This window comes from Ananas comosus, linkage group 9, assembly GCF_001540865.1.
Source record: "Ananas comosus cultivar F153 linkage group 9, ASM154086v1, whole genome shotgun sequence".
NCBI lineage: Eukaryota > Viridiplantae > Streptophyta > Magnoliopsida > Poales > Bromeliaceae > Ananas > Ananas comosus.
The window spans coordinates 2170786-2186635 of NC_033629.1; the positions used below are offsets into that span (position 1 = coordinate 2170786).

Consider the following 15850-nt stretch of genomic DNA (forward strand, 5'->3'; position numbering starts at 1 on the left):
CCAAACGAAGCGTATCTGGATTCTGGAGCATTACTCTGAGGGCTCATTTACGATGGATGTATCATCTATACACACTCTTGAAACTTAATAAAAGGAAAAGATCAGCTCTCCACGTTATGACCCGCGTAATGGCGAATCACAGAAAGGCCCACGAACCGGACCACGTTTGGACCGGGACAATCATATCTAGGCCGAACCGGGCCCTTAGCAACCTCATTTCCTTTAGCATGCTTGGGCTCTTATATAAATATATATGTCCAAGTAAAAAGCCCACGAATCCGAGCCCAATTTCATCCCTTATCCAGCGAACGGTCCCATCCACTCTCGCCTCATCGTTCCTCCCATTCCGCGATAATAAACCCTCCCATTTTCATCAACCTTTTTTTTAGGGTTTATCTCCAAAAACCCAAGAAACCCTAGCTAATGGCGTTCGCCGGTCCATCATCTCTCCTCTCATCTCGCTCCATGTGTAGTAGATTAAATCCGCTCTTGTTCTCCCCACGAGCTCGTCGAATTAGGGCGCCGCCTCCGCGCTGGAATCATCGTCGTCTCCATCGAAATTTCTTCTCAGGTACATGTTTAATTAATCGTTGTTTGTGATCGCCCTTTAAAATATTTTTTAACATTTTTCTTATTTTGATCAGTTATGGCGTCGGAAAATGAAGTGTTCACCTCTCCGGAGATGGCGAAGTCGTTCGATTTCGGAGCGGAGGAACGGATATATAAGTGGTAATTAGTTACTGGATCTTTCTTGGACTTGTTTCACGTCCATTCACACTGTTTTCTGATTTGAAAAAAAAAAAGGGTTTATATAAATTTCAAGCAACAGGTGGAAAAGAAGTTTAAAACTTGGATTCTTGATCCTTGAAACTAAAGTTTGAGGACCACATTGTACAAAATTGGATGCTTGAGGATCGATCTAGCTTTAATTTGGACAAAGAACGGGTGCAACTGATACATTGTAAACCGAATTCAAGTTAGGAGTTTTGCTCTTTTCTCTGTTACCAGGGTATTCTTATAGTAGGAAATAGGCATAAATCATCCTGTTTTCGACACATCACTTGGGGCGGTAACTTCCTTCTTGTTTGGAATCCTACAAAATATACAAAATTATATGTGTATCCGTGAGAAATTCAGATATATATGCTATTACGTGCGCTTATGTTTGCATACATTGTATATGCATTTGTTTTCTTTGCCTGCAAAATGCTTGGATGACTGCATGTACCTGTAAATTTTCAGATCCTCATTATGTTTTTTCAATCGCTATTACACGACATGCAGCCAATTGGTTCCTAGATTTGTACAACAAATTTGCCCCATTTGGTTACCTCTCTCTCTCTCTCTCTCTCTCTCTCTCTCTCTCTCTCTCTCTCACTTCAGATATATGTTATGTTTGATGTTTTCTTTTTTAAATATTGGATGATTACTTGCAGCCATTCTTTGATTGGCATACATTATTTCATGATTATAGATGCCCCTTTTAGGTGGGAGTCTCAAGGTTTTTTCAAGCCTAGCTTTGATCGCGGAGGAGATCCTTTTGTGATTCCAATGCCACCTCCAAATGTTACTGGATCACTGCATATGGGGCATGCAATGTTTGTTACCCTCGAGGTAGAGAAATACTAATTTTGAGCTAGTTTCATTGAGTGAGACATGATGGGGCTTTAATTGATTTAACTCAAGATTTTTTTCATGTTGGTTGACCATTTTCCAGTTAGCATTTATTATTGTTGGGTGAAAAATCTATGAAGACTCCAACAACTGTAGTACATTGTGAAATAGACCCCTCAACTAGTTTCGCCTTTATTGATGTCCCCTCACCTTTTGATTTTTTTTGATTTAAGGTATTTTCATCAATTAATTTGGGTATTTGTTGAACTAAATGGTGATTCTATAAAATTAATTGTTCTGAATAACTTTTATTTCTAGCCAAATTGCTTTTTTTATTTTCTAATTGTTAATGGCTAATAGCTATCAGAACTACTAAATTTGCTGAACTGCCCATTCAATCTAGGAAAGATATTGCAAATCAATACAATTAAAAGTAGAGCCTAGAGGGTGGGTGTTGATAAAAAAGAAAAAGCGAGTTGAAGGATCTGTTTCAAAATGGCCTATAATTGAGGGGTCTCCATACATTTTACTGTAAATGTAGAAGTCATTTAGTAGATTTATGATGGAGTCATCATGATAAAGTATGAGATATATCTTTTCTACTTCGTTCTCCTATATGCATTTTGCTTAATATAGAGATTACAATTCCTGTTGTCATGCACATGTTTCTTTTCTCTTTTGTTGAATATGAAGCTTATGGATGTCAATAGGTAGGAATATCTGATGTTTTATGCAGTATCAAACCCAAATGCGGTTGTTTCCTTGATATTGCCATGTTAGTTTAGTGAAGCCCTATTTATATTCTCAAATTGATGTCTGATGTTAGTTTTGATTACGACTATTTTCTTAACTTGTTTTTCTTTTATTAGGATATAATGGTGAGGTACTTCCGGATGAAAGGAAGGCCTGCACTTTGGGTTCCTGGAACTGATCATGCTGGTATTGCAACTCAGGTTAGTTATGTGAACATCCCAAAGACGTGGTTTTAACTTGAAGTATGTAATTGGTTGTCTTTGGCCTACTTTTTTTATGGTTTTCCTATCTTATTTGTCTATATGCTTTAGGTTTCAGTTTCTATGACAGGATTTTATTATATAGATGTTGATTGCTGAAATATGGAATCCATTTCTCAGCTTGTGGTTTAACATTCACTAATTTATTCTCTTCTTTGATGTGAAACATTTCTTAATATTCTCTTATCACTTACTTTGTGCAATAAAATGAGTATTTGCCCTCGTGTATTTAGTTGGTTGTGGAAAGAATGCTTGCATCAGAAGGAATCAAAAGGACTGAGCTAAGTAGGGAGGAATTCACAAAGAGAGTTTGGGAGTGGAAAGAGAAGTAAGTCTGTCCTCTGAAACTTGATGAGTTAAAATTGATTATTTTCTCCTGCTTTTCTGTTTAACTCCAATTTTCAGAAAAATATTTCTTGTCTTTCAGGTACGGGGGAACAATCACTAATCAAATAAGGAGATTGGGGGCATCTTGTGATTGGAGTAGGGAACATTTCACCCTCGATGAGCAGCTAAGTCGTAAGACAGTTATCTATGTATCTGTGCAGATGAAAAGTTGTAGTACTTATGTCATTAAATTGGCTTCATTTTCTGAGTAGGTTAAAATGTTAAATTTTTGTCTTTTAAATCTACTTTGATTTGTAATTATATTTTATATATGTTATTGCATCTGTTGCGTCGGAACACTTACTGAAATTCTGAAATACATATAATTTTTCCTTTCTTCTGAATTTGTCTAGATCTATACTTGCAGGTGCGGTCGTTGAGGCATTTGTTAGGCTTCATGAGAAAGGGCTTATTTACCAAGGTATGCAGAGTCTATTTCTAGTCCAATAATACTCCAATATAATTTTTGTATTGTTATTACGTGGAGTAAATTGGCTGTTAGCTATTCTTTGAGCAACTTATTCCCCCTTCTTTTGGTTCTTTGATTTTTCTTGTTAATTTTTGGCTCAAAATTTTTGTTAGCTACACCCCTGAACTATTCTTGAACAGGGGATTCAAACAATTTGTTGAGAGATTACTTTGAACCTCTAGCAAGATGCATTCTGGCGCCAAAGATGTAGCTTTTTTAGGCGATTAAGGGGTTCAGGGATAATTTCTATTGTGATTTTGTCACTATTAAGTAAAACTGAAAAATAGAAACTATTCGGAAGTCTTCTTTAGGTTGCTAGTTACACCTGTTGAAACACTGTAAGGGATTTTACAGGAGATCAGGTGGCACCATGTGTATACCATTACTCTACTTCTAAAGTTATCTGTGTATGGCAGATACCAAGTCAAAATGCTACTTAACCTATAAGGATGATAGGTGCAATACGGTTATATGGTGCTTTGGGTCCTTTACAGGTTGTTTAAATATCGTCCTCCTTTCACTCTGTATTTACTAAAGTTTGGAATGCTTTGAAAGTGAAACTGTTAGTTACAAATTATGTATATCTCTCGTTGTTACATAAGGTTTATTTCAAGATGATTGCTGTGATTTAGTTTACAAGGGGCTTTTACATCTAATATCTTACACGTACTACTTATTTAGTTTTACTGCTACTTTTACAATATCTGTTTCCTTTATGTGTGGTGTATTGCAAGTAGTTAATAGGTTTTGTTCGTATTGTGTGAGTCCTATATGATTATGCTGTAACAGTTCAACATACTTTGCAGTGCTTGTTTCCTTGCTGTCTATTCTATTGCCAGTCACTTAATTTATTCTGAAATTTCTAGCTTCATGTATTGAAGCAGTTTGGGCTTTCAACATTTCTTACATTTGGAGAATACAGCGTTAACATGCCATTGTTTCTCTTTTTGGAAAATTTTTCTAGTTTTTGCTTGGTCGATCTGCTTGTTATAATCTTTTTTTTTCCCTCAGGATCTTACATGGTCAATTGGTCCCCGAGCTTGCAAACTGCGGTCTCTGACTTGGTACGAACATATTGTTTTGGGAGAATACATATTCTTGCTTCTATGTGTTAACTACATGTACTTATTCTGCAAGTGGGTATTCTAATGGTAAACAACAATCTGGTTTCAGAATCCTTATAAATTGGGAAGTCCGGGTAAAATTAGATATATATATATATATATATATATATATATTTTATTCTTGCTGGGTGGGGAAAATGCATGTCTGAAAGTTAGAACTGTTTCTTTTCTAGAGTTCGATAAATTTTTTAATTATGTTTATTGCATCAAGTCTGATAACACAGCTTGAAACTTGACGTGCATCTTTGTATGCATTTCAGGAAGTTGAATACTTCGAAGAGCCTGGCACTTTGTATTATATTAAGTATCGTGTTGCAGGTGGTTCACGGTAATTTACTAGTACCCTAACCTTCATAGTTAAGAGATTTTAATTGGTTACTTCTTTGGTGGTTTTGGTAAAGACAGGAAAATTTATCTACCAGTTGTATAAAGTTTATAGTTGGCATGCTGATTCTTATTAGCCTTTGAATTGCTTTATCTTGTAACATGGCTTTAGCGTCTTAGTTCTAGTGCAGAAATGGTTTTTATCTTGTCATTTAATTACCGAACCCAAAGGTAATCCTTAATTAATAGTATATACTCAGCTTCTTTCTTATTGGTTATCTATTGTCACGGTGCTTGTAATAAAAGTTATGCACATAATATCTTTGATACTTGGATTCGCATAGCTTTAAATAACATATTATGTGAATTGTGTATTTGCTATGGCCTTGCTGTTAGTTAATTTATATGTTGTTTTTGTTCCATAGGAATGATTTTATGACAATAGCAACCACTCGTCCAGAGACATTATTTGGTGATACTGCAATTGCTGTTAATCCTGAGGTAAGAGGATAACTTGGTTGCACAATGAAGTTTTGACATGCATTTTTAAATGGTATGCCATAACAATATGAAACATAGATTTGTTGTTCTTTGGTCAAAAACCAATTTACAGTATAAATGTGTACATATATTGCAATGATGAGTGTCTAGTACCGAGGTCAGCTAACTATTTTACCTAGATAATCAAACATTCCATTGTGCAAAATACCGGAGACCAGACTGTTTTGTTTTTTTGTCTCATTTTTTAAAATTTGCAGTGTCAGCTGCCACTATTATTTTCTTGTTACTTTTTTATCGCTACTTTAATTACCTGTAATGCTTTTGGCCATGCAGGATGAGCGTTACTCTAAGTACGTTGGTAGACTGGCAATTGTACCCTTGACATTTGGCAGATTGGTTCCTATTATTTCTGATAGAGTAAGACTCTTATCTTAACTCTATCTTGCTGATTTTGACAACGTGGAATGCTATTATTGCTTGTGATCATTTTTTGCCATCTTTTTCGGTTGTGCCTTTGCATGTCATAAGAGTATTATACTCCTACATGCTCTCACTTGCACTTTGTGTATTTGGTTGATGCACATGGTCATAGTATGTAACCCTTCTACTTGTGCCTTTGACGTACTTTTGATTATCTGCTGTATGTCAGAAAAAGAACTTGGTCCAAAATTCAACAGTGCACAAACTTTGCTCTAAGGTTGATTACTCATTTACTACACCTAGGAAATAATTCATTGTAGGAGGAGTAGCTCAAGGAACTACGCCCATGAGAGATGCAAAAGCACCTTAAGGTGATCAGGGATGCATCCGCTAAATTTTGGTTTCAAGGTCATGCGACATTTTGTTCTGGCATAAGAAAGCTTTACAGGAAAAGCTACTATGTTTTGTGCATCTTATACTGTTTTTAGTTGGCAACTGAAAGATGTATGTATTTGTCGTGATATGTATTGATGTGGACTCAGAGAGCAGCTCTCAGTGTTTGGTTCTTGTATATTTCTTTAACCTTCTAGTTTTAACATTTAATCCTTTGAATTGCATTTTCCAGTACGTCGATAAAGACTTTGGTACTGGGGTTTTGAAGATTAGCCCTGGGCATGATCACAATGATTATCATATTGCTAGAAAGCTTGGTCTGCCTATACTCAATGTTATGAACAAAGATGGCACATTGAATGAGGTGGCTGGATTATACAGGTTAGGTCTTTTTAGGAATTAGCTTCTCTTTGGTTTGATGGTTACACTTTATCATTTCATTTGTAGTAAGTAAATTGCCTTTTGTTGTTTATTGATTTTGTTGTTAGTGGCCTTGATCGGTTTGAGGCTCGAAAGAAAGTATGGTCTGATCTTCTAGAGACTGGTTTGGCAGTGAAAGAGGAGCCTCATACTTTGCGAGTTCCCAGATCCCAGCGTGGTGGTGAAGTGTGATGAACTTTCCTCTGTTATTTATAGTCAAATATTTTTAGTGTAGCACAAGTATTCACGCATATTTATTTTCTGATAAAAGGTCATAGAACCGCTGGTGAGTAAGCAGTGGTTTGTTACCATGGAGCCTTTAGCTGAGAAGGCTCTTCATGCAGTTGAACAGGGACACCTAACCATTCTTCCTGATAGATTTGAAAAGGTAATTAACCATTATTTCTCATGGCAAAATTATTTATGAATACTGGCACCACATGCCCAGCCAGGAATGTGTTGCCAATATTTAACTACTTAGCCTCAGAGAGTATTCCGTGTTTATATTCAAAATGATATTTACATAGTTAAGATTTATTCTCTCACGCTTGCGTTCTTCTACTGCTGGTTCTTTACTGTAGATATATAAACACTGGTTGACAAACATTAAAGATTGGTGCATAAGTAGGCAATTATGGTGGGGGCACCGAATACCAGTTTGGTACATAGTGGGCAAGGACTGTGAAGAGGATTATATTGTTGCAAGAAGTCCAGAGGAAGCACTTGTAAAGGCTCAGGAGAAGTATGGAAAGTCGGTAGAAATATATCAAGATCCTGATGTTCTTGATACTTGGTTTTCCAGGTTGGTCTTCATTGAGTAGTGTGTTATGTAGTTTAGCATTACAGATATCTTTGGTTTTGCATTATACTTTCTGTTCACATGTTGATCTTTCTGTTTAACTAACATCTGTTCCTGAATGTTCAATTGTTACAACAAGCTTTCTTTTCAGAATTTTCTAGAAAAGCTAATGAATGTGATAGACATGCTATTGATTTATTCTTATAATCGTGCTACAGTGCATTGTGGCCTTTTAGCACTCTTGGATGGCCAGATTTATCTAGTGAGGATTTCAAGAAGTTCTATCCAGCAACCATTCTTGAGACTGGGTATGTTCCTTCATCCGATTCACTCTTTAGGCCTAATTTGGTCATGCATTTCCAAAATTACTCAATTTTGTATTTTAGAAGGTCCAAAAAATCTAAAAAACACTTTCAATCTTCCCTTCGTTTATCCTATAAAATTGCGGTGGCAATCGCCACCGGAGAAGAATGTTGAAAGCGCTTTTGGATTTTTTGGACCTTTCAAATATGAAAATGGGTGCTTTTGGAAACGCAGTTACCAAACTAGGCCTTAGTATCTGTTCAAATTTATTTTTTGGGAAGTTGTTGGTAATTCTGGAATGTATAGATCTCATATGTCTTGGTAGCCATTGAAAGTGCTTTTGGATCTTTTGGACATTTCAAAAATGAAAATTGGTGCTTTTGGAAATGCAATTACCAAACTACGGCTTAGTATCTGTTCAAATTTATTTTTGGGAAGTTGTTGGTAATGCTGGAATATATAGACCTCATATGTCATGGTAGTCATTAAAAGTCGACGGTGGATTCTGTGCATCTCTTCTCTTCTTCCTTGTTTTTTTTTTTCCGTACCTGAATTTACCATTTTAGTTCAATCCTGCATGTATAGAATATCCCTCGTTCACATTTGACTCTTTCTAGGTTGCATGAATGCAAATTGTAAACAATCAACTGTACCTGCTGAGCAGTTTGACAGCTATCATGTGTCAACTAACCGCTTGCCTGGTTTTTCTTTGGTCAATCATTTGAATCTAACTACTAGAAGGTTAATCATTAACGTCAAGCTGACACGAAACTGACAAATATTGCTATTTGTAACTTATATCGCTGTCATCTGAGTTGGTTCTGTAAATGATCTTTTGATTTAATCTGTCATATTCCTTATGCTTTCATTAAGTTGGGCTATTTGCTGAGTTTGGTATGCTCACACCTCATGGTTATCATCTTTTTACTTCAAATATGTATGATGCGTACAGAGTTGGCCTAATAAATTACGTCTACACACATGTAGGAGCAGCCCTTCTGGTGTATCCATATGAGATCAGAGTAGGTGGGTCAAGGCCCTACAAGGTACCCACTAGTTAGGAGTACCCTCCCACCAGAAAAAAAAGAGTGCAGTTTGGTTATTCAACCAGAAATGCTTAGTTGATGAGATCTTTTACTGTATCTTTTATATCAAAACACTCTGATGGAAGCCATGTAGAATCACATTCTTATAAAGTACGAAATGCAGAGCAAGTCTGCGCATCATCCTGTAAGATTCAATAGGCAATTGAGTATCAGTTGTTTCTTGCAGATATGTGGGGCTTGATTTAGAAAATTTAGCAGGTGCCGTGGTGAATAGTAGTGAATAGCTGAACAAGAGCATTAATCTTCCTTGGTTGCATTTTCTTCAGATGAATGAAAACCGATCTCTCTATTGTTTTGTGTTCTTGCTTTCCTTTATTCTCTACGTGTAAAAGTTGTGTTTCTGTGTGTATAAATTTGTCAAATGACCGCATTTTTTGTGTTGTATTTGGACAGTCATGACATTCTATTTTTCTGGGTGGCTCGAATGGTGATGATGGGGATCGAGTTCACAGGAACTGTTCCTTTTTCCTATGTTTATCTGCATGGCCTTATACGGGACTCACAAGTGAGTACAGCTACCCTTAATGCCGTGTGTTGTCAACTAACAAATATCATTTCTGAAAATTGATAAGCTTATGCCTTAATAGGCAATTTATTTATTACTTCCGACGTATTACATTTCATTTCTTGTAAAATTACCTTGGCTAGTTTTGTCCGCAAAACCTTAACATTGACAATCATATGTTCTCAAAAAATTTTATTTGTCCTTCTATTGTAATTTACTTCATAGGGACGAAAAATGTCAAAGACGTTGGGTAATGTCATAGATCCATTGGATACCATTAAGGAGTATGGCACTGATGCGTTGCGTTTCACTCTTTCATTGGGTACAGCTGGACAGGTGTGCTTAGCTATCTGTTATTCGTGTGCGGAACAAATTATTCAATTTATTCCTGCCAGTAACTAGTTTTATCTTTTCAGGACCTTCATCTTCAATTTAGTCCTGCCAGTAACTAGTTTTATCTTTTCAGGACCTTAATCTTTCCATGGAGAGACTAACTTCAAACAAGGCTTTCACTAACAAACTATGGAATGCGGGCAAGTTTGTGTTACAAAATCTGCCTGATAAAAGTGATGCCACTGCATGGGAACCCCTATTAGCAAATAAGGTTGTACTTGCATCTAATATGCGGTCTGTAGCTCTTGCATGCTAGGTTTTCAAAGGCATCAAGCTCTGGTATTTGTTGTTGTATTGTTCCACTGAAACTGCTGTAAATTTTGTTTTCATTGCTTAATATTATACTAGTCACGATGTAAAGGAACTCTATTAGAAGCGAGTCTTTTTGTGATGAATTTCATTCTCCTGGACATGAGAGATCTTTTAATATTATTAACTTACCATTGCGTTGTTCCAATTTCATTAAACTATTTCCGGTTTATTGAAATCCAAGCAACACTATATCCTCTGATTTTCAATCAATGTTTAGTACCCTCATCAAGTTTTATTCTTGCATTGCTCTCTATTTTGTGTATCTGGTCTTTTACTAATTTCAGCATCATCTGTTCAGTTTGATACGGAGGCATTGCTCGCTAAACTACCTTTACCAGAATGCTGGGTGGTGAGTTTGCTACATTTGTGTATTCTTTCTCACTGTTTTCCTGATCTATTGAAGAAACAAGCTTACTTCTAGGTATCAGAACTTCATGAGCTCATTGACAATGTCAGCACAAGCTATGACAAGTTTTTCTTTGGAGATGCTGGTAGGGAGATCTATGATTTTTTCTGGGGAGACTTTGCTGATTGGTAAGGAGATAAGAATGATTTGTAGTTATTGATGCTAGTTTTATGTGATTGTCGGATCTTTCTTTAATATCTAGTCTCAGCTTTTGACAATGCATTAGTACTTGGGATATAAACGAAAGCCTCTCATATTTTCATCGATCATTCTTGTAGAAAAATTAACTACATTGTGTATGTTTCTCACTTGTAGATTGTAATCTAACAAATTTAACCAGTTGTTATATTTGCCCTGTTTCTGATTTTATTTTATTTTTTTAAATAGTCTATGCTTGTTAATTTCTAGCTTTATATTGGTTTGACTGCCCCACCTTTAATCAGGGATTTTTTTTTCCCTGGCATCGATCAGGTATATTGAAGCTAGCAAAACTCGTTTCTACCACTCTGGGAATCAGTCGCTTGCTTGCATTGCACAAGGCGTTCTGTTATATGTATTTGAAAACATATTGAAGTTGCTGCATCCTTTTATGCCATTTGTCACCGAAGAATTATGGCAGGTATTGAAACCTACATGTTAGAGGTGAAACTTTATAAGTTGGTTAATGGTTTTTTGATAACAAGATTGTCTACCATATTTCTTGAATAAGTGCTCACAAATCATTGAAGTTAGTTTGCTTTTTGTTTATGTAGCTGCAACTGAATTCAAATCTGTTCCTTTTTTATTTCGTCAAAAACAATGCATCACCATTTAGCTCAAGCTCTTCAATCGTGTGGTGGGCGGTTGGAGTGAACCCCCCAACTGCCTATTCAGGTGGACTACCTAATAGCTTAAAGCCTTGAGCAGATTGCCTAGTGGAATGCAATTCAAAGTGTAGCACTTTGCTCCCCCTTTTTTCTGTTTTAGTCTCTGTAGGGACCTTGCATTGAAAAGGGTAGCAAAGTGCTTCATGTTATAAAACATAGGGTGAAAAAATTGTAGTTCTTTTCTACCTTCTTAACAGTAGGTTTGCATCAAACACTACACTGCAGTGTAGTCACCATACGATAGTACACTGCAAATGCGCTGTACCCGAGTGGGGCTTTTTGATGTTTTTTAAAAGGATTAAAACAAATAATGTGCCTAACATGCCATGAGCACTATCAACCACAGTACAAAAGGAATGCCCAATATCATTAACCACAACGTCTGTATATCAGTTCATGTTAGTTTCTGGAATTATCATTAATTTTAATATTCTAGTTTTATGGACTCATCTGATTTTTTTGCCTCTTTTTTTTTCTTTTTGGGTATGTGTGGTTTTGTAGTCATTACCATATAGAAAAAAGGCTCTTATTGTGTCCCACTGGCCAGAGACTTCATTTCCAAGGGACATCAAATCCATCAGAAGATTTCAGAATTTGCAGTCATTGGTGAACTTGGCAATTCTATATTTATAATTGCTATATTGAACTTCCATTTCAAGGATTTTGGTTCCTTCCATATTCTAACTGCGACTACGAATGATAGGTGAGAGCGATCAGGAATGCACGAGCAGAATACTCTGTTGAGCCAGCTAAGCGCATATCCGCTTCTATTGTTGCGAATGCAGATGTTCTTGATTACATATCTGTAAGTAGCCATTTTTTAGGATTAAGGCTGTAGTATTTTCCTTTGACTCTGAGCTTAGTTGTCTGAGCTAAGTTAGTAAGTCATTTTACTATTTGAAAATCTTTATGATGTTGAATTTATGAAAACTGTGCATTTTCCAGCGTGGTGGAATATATGCAATTTGATGCTCCAGTACTATATTTTATTTATGGATAGTTCAAACCTATGTTAGTAAATTCGCAAATTATTCGCGAATTATTCGCGAATTTTTGAAGAAACGAATTAAACGACCGAATTTGTATTTTTCCCAAAAATTCGGAAAAAAACACGAATTTTTGATAAAAAATACTTATTCGCGTATTATACGCGGGCCGAATTATTCGGAGCCGAAAAAACGCGGCCCGCGTGCGCCCCGCGCTGCGCGAGCTCTCACGAGGCCCGCCCGCCTTGAGCACCCTCGAGCGCCTCGAGCGCCTGCGCGCGCTCACGGCTGGCGGGCCTCGCGGGCCGGCTAGCCCAAAACAGAAAAAAACCTTACCCAAAAATAGAAAAAAAAAACTCTTTTCAAATTTTTTACTTAATTAATTTAATTTTGTAGCTATTTATTCTTATATTCTGAAGAAATATGAATATTTATGCTAATAACATAAATCTTGAGAGAAAAAAAACTTAATTTAATAGCCGAATTTTTTATCCTGAATTTTTAATTGATGAACGTATAATATCCGTATAAATCACGTATCCGAATAATTGACGATTCCGTTTTTTAGCCGTATTTTTTAACGAATTTAAAAATTAGAAAAATTTTATCCGAATTATACCCGTACCGAATTTTTGCCAAATCCGAATTAACTAACTATGGTTCAAACTAGGGATGTCAATGGGTACGGATACCTGAAATTTTATCTGAACCCGAACCCGAACGGAGCATATTTATCCGATGCTAAACAGATATGGTTTTGGATATGGATATCAAAAACAAAAACCCGACAGATATGGATTCGGATATGGATTTTGACTGTATGAGACCCGAACCCGAACCCAACCCGAACCAGAATTTATTTTACGTTAGATATAATATGTATATAAAATTTGATGTTATATTTGAATTTTTATTTTAAAAATTTAGATCTAATGTAATATATTTTAAAATATTGAAAAGAGAATTATTTCGGGTTCGGATTTTCGGGTTCGGGTTCCGGATTTTTGGTTGGATTCGGGTTTGGATATGGATTTTTAAAATCTTTCGGGGTCAGGTTCGGGTTTCGGGTTTGGAATTGGGTTTGGGTTCGGGTTTTTGAAAATCCGCCCCGAATCCGACCCGCTGACCTCCCTAGTTCAAACTGTAGGGAATATGTATACTTGTATATATACGTGCTGCGAATCAATCCATGTATACAATTGTTCACATTTCATAGACATTAGTAGGTTGATAAATTAACACACATATGCATGATGGCTTTACGTTTCAAATTTGGTGCATACGAGTAATGCGTGCGTTTTGTTTTACTAAAATCTGTAAGCGCAACATAACTCATCTGTGCTGCATACAATATCTTATGACATCTTTCTACTGTTAACTTCCTACAGAATGAAAAGCAAGTCTTGGCTTTATTATCCAGGCTTGATCTACAGAATGTGCATTTCACAGAATCTCCTCCTGGTATGTTACTAGTATTGTTGGTTTAATTCTCTAATGTATCTCATTTTCCCATAAGAAAAGAGAATAGAATACCTGTTGTTAACATGCAGAACAATTTGCCTTAATCTTATCAGATTATGCAAACCAATCTGTGCACCTGGTGGCTGATGAGGGCTTAGAGGCTTATCTCCCTCTCGCTGACATGGTGGATGTATCTGCTGAACTTGAGCGGCTTTCTAAGCGTCTCTCTAAGATGCAAACAGAATATGATACTCTTGTTGCTCGCCTCAAATCTCCCAATGTATGCAAACTTTCTATAATCCTTTTTCTACATTATGGCTCAAACGACCTGTTCATCACCAAAGCTGTTACATTATAATCTAAGGGGCCAAGAAATTACTTGAAGGTAGTATTAAAGGGTTGGGGTATTACCAGAGGTTTAGTGCATTGTATAATAAGATGGCAATGCTCCGCCATTTGCCCGAAGGGAGCAAATGGAATAAGGGCAGCCTGATTCCCCCTTTTCCAGGATAGGTACGAGAAGCCGGCATTAATGACTCCAAGTTGGCTGGCGTGCCTCTTGCTTGCACAGCTGGGGAGGCCAATATTACAAACTAGGATAACTCAAGTTTGATGGTTGTTTTGTTGGGTAATTATAACATAAAATTTGAATTTAACACGTCTGGAGATCCAAAAGAGGCCCTAAAAGGATAATATGCATTAAAATTCTCCTTAATACCTTTGCAAATTCATCCATATCGACAGTCGTTATCCTACTGTGGACGCATACCTGTTATTCAGTAATGTACTCACATTTCTTTTCTTTTTAGCTATGCATTTACACTTTAGTCCGTTGGGCTGCAGTTCATAGAAAAAGCACCAAAGGAGGTGGTTCGTGGAGTCCAGGAAAAGGCGAGTGAAGCAGAAGAGAAGATCTCTCTCACTAAGAACCGGCTTGCTTTTCTCCAATCGACAGTTTCTTCATCATGATAGTTCGCAATATCAAAAGTTTATATCTTTCCTATCTCTCGTATGAATCTGGTGATTGCTTTGTTTCTCAACTTCTATTTTTTAATCCTACTTGATCCGCCTTGCGATCTAAATATGGCTTATTTTGGCAGGAAACATTTATGATATGAAGCAGCTGATGCAGAATGGGTGGCATTTGAAGGATTTATATTCATCCTTCATGCTTCATGGTAAGTCCCTTGTTCTCAATGCCCATTGATGTCTCCGAATAATTTGTCGATTAAATTATGTAGATTCCAAATTATTTGCCGAATAACAAGCTGGTTATTTAATTTATTAGGTTGTGCATTTTTCCGCCAATATAATTGAAGGTGTTATAGATAAGTGACATAGTTATCATCCTGTAATAGTATATAATTGCGCTTTGTGGTCCGCAAAGCAGTCTCAGTTTTGTTCCAGTTTATGTCAGTTCGTGCCTGTGTTATTTTGATGTGTTCTATTTTACTGGAAGAATTGACTGACTCCAACATCCCGGCTATATCTTGTATGTATTCATTCTGTGAGTTGTTTTCTTGCTTTAATCATGCAATTTTCTGTATGTGCGCGTTCATCCTGGTTTCCTTATTACTAGTGGGATCGGGCACGTACTATAGAAATGCTACTTGTAAATCTGAAAAATGGGTGTAATTCGTATGGTATCAATTGAAGGAGTCGCCAAGCACATCAACAAACTAATTATGAAAACATTGAGCGCCTTTTGATTTGGGCCGACCAAAATTCCCAACCTCAAGCGTCGCTACGATTAATATACCCTACTCTTCACAGCCTAAGCTGTTAGTGAAATTGGTTTCGAAATAAAAAAGACTAAGAAACCCACAGATTAGACATCGGGGTTAGCGAATCATAAACAGCTGGCTAATAAGTATTATTCCCCACAGATAATAGTCAAAATAAACTGAACTCTAATGAATTCGAATGAACCGTGCCATCAAAAGCAATCTAAAATTCCATTAGAATTTTAGCCAATACATCTCAAAATTGTCTCAACTGCAGAGATGCTAGCACTAGCAATCTAAAATTCCAGTAGAATTTTCGTCAAT

The 15850-nt window shown here is 36.5% G+C and overlaps 1 protein-coding gene across 6 annotated transcripts; it reads left to right on the plus strand.

Moving 5' to 3' along the window:
- On the plus strand, positions 319–15331 carry LOC109715291 (valine--tRNA ligase, chloroplastic/mitochondrial 2). 6 transcript variants are annotated; one of them, XR_002217574.1, is made up of 29 exons: positions 320–571; positions 645–729; positions 1488–1614; positions 2484–2567; positions 2861–2955; positions 3055–3146; positions 3382–3435; positions 4495–4547; positions 4868–4935; positions 5357–5432; positions 5766–5849; positions 6478–6626; positions 6734–6851; positions 6937–7053; positions 7247–7467; positions 7683–7772; positions 9267–9378; positions 9604–9714; positions 9845–9982; positions 10382–10432; positions 10505–10617; positions 10961–11108; positions 11857–11961; positions 12059–12160; positions 13730–13802; positions 13916–14082; positions 14646–14822; positions 14903–14980; positions 15091–15331. XR_002217574.1 is itself a non-coding variant. In XM_020240225.1 (28 exons), exons 1-27 carry the CDS (start codon positions 424–426, stop codon positions 14769–14771), a joined length of 2907 nt encoding a protein of 968 aa, XP_020095814.1. In that variant the 5' UTR covers positions 320–423; the 3' UTR covers positions 14772–14811; positions 14903–15331. The 6 variants fall into 6 exon arrangements, 1 of the variants encoding a protein (XP_020095814.1); XR_002217575.1 differs by having other exon boundaries at positions 14646–14811; XR_002217573.1 differs by having other exon boundaries at positions 14903–15331.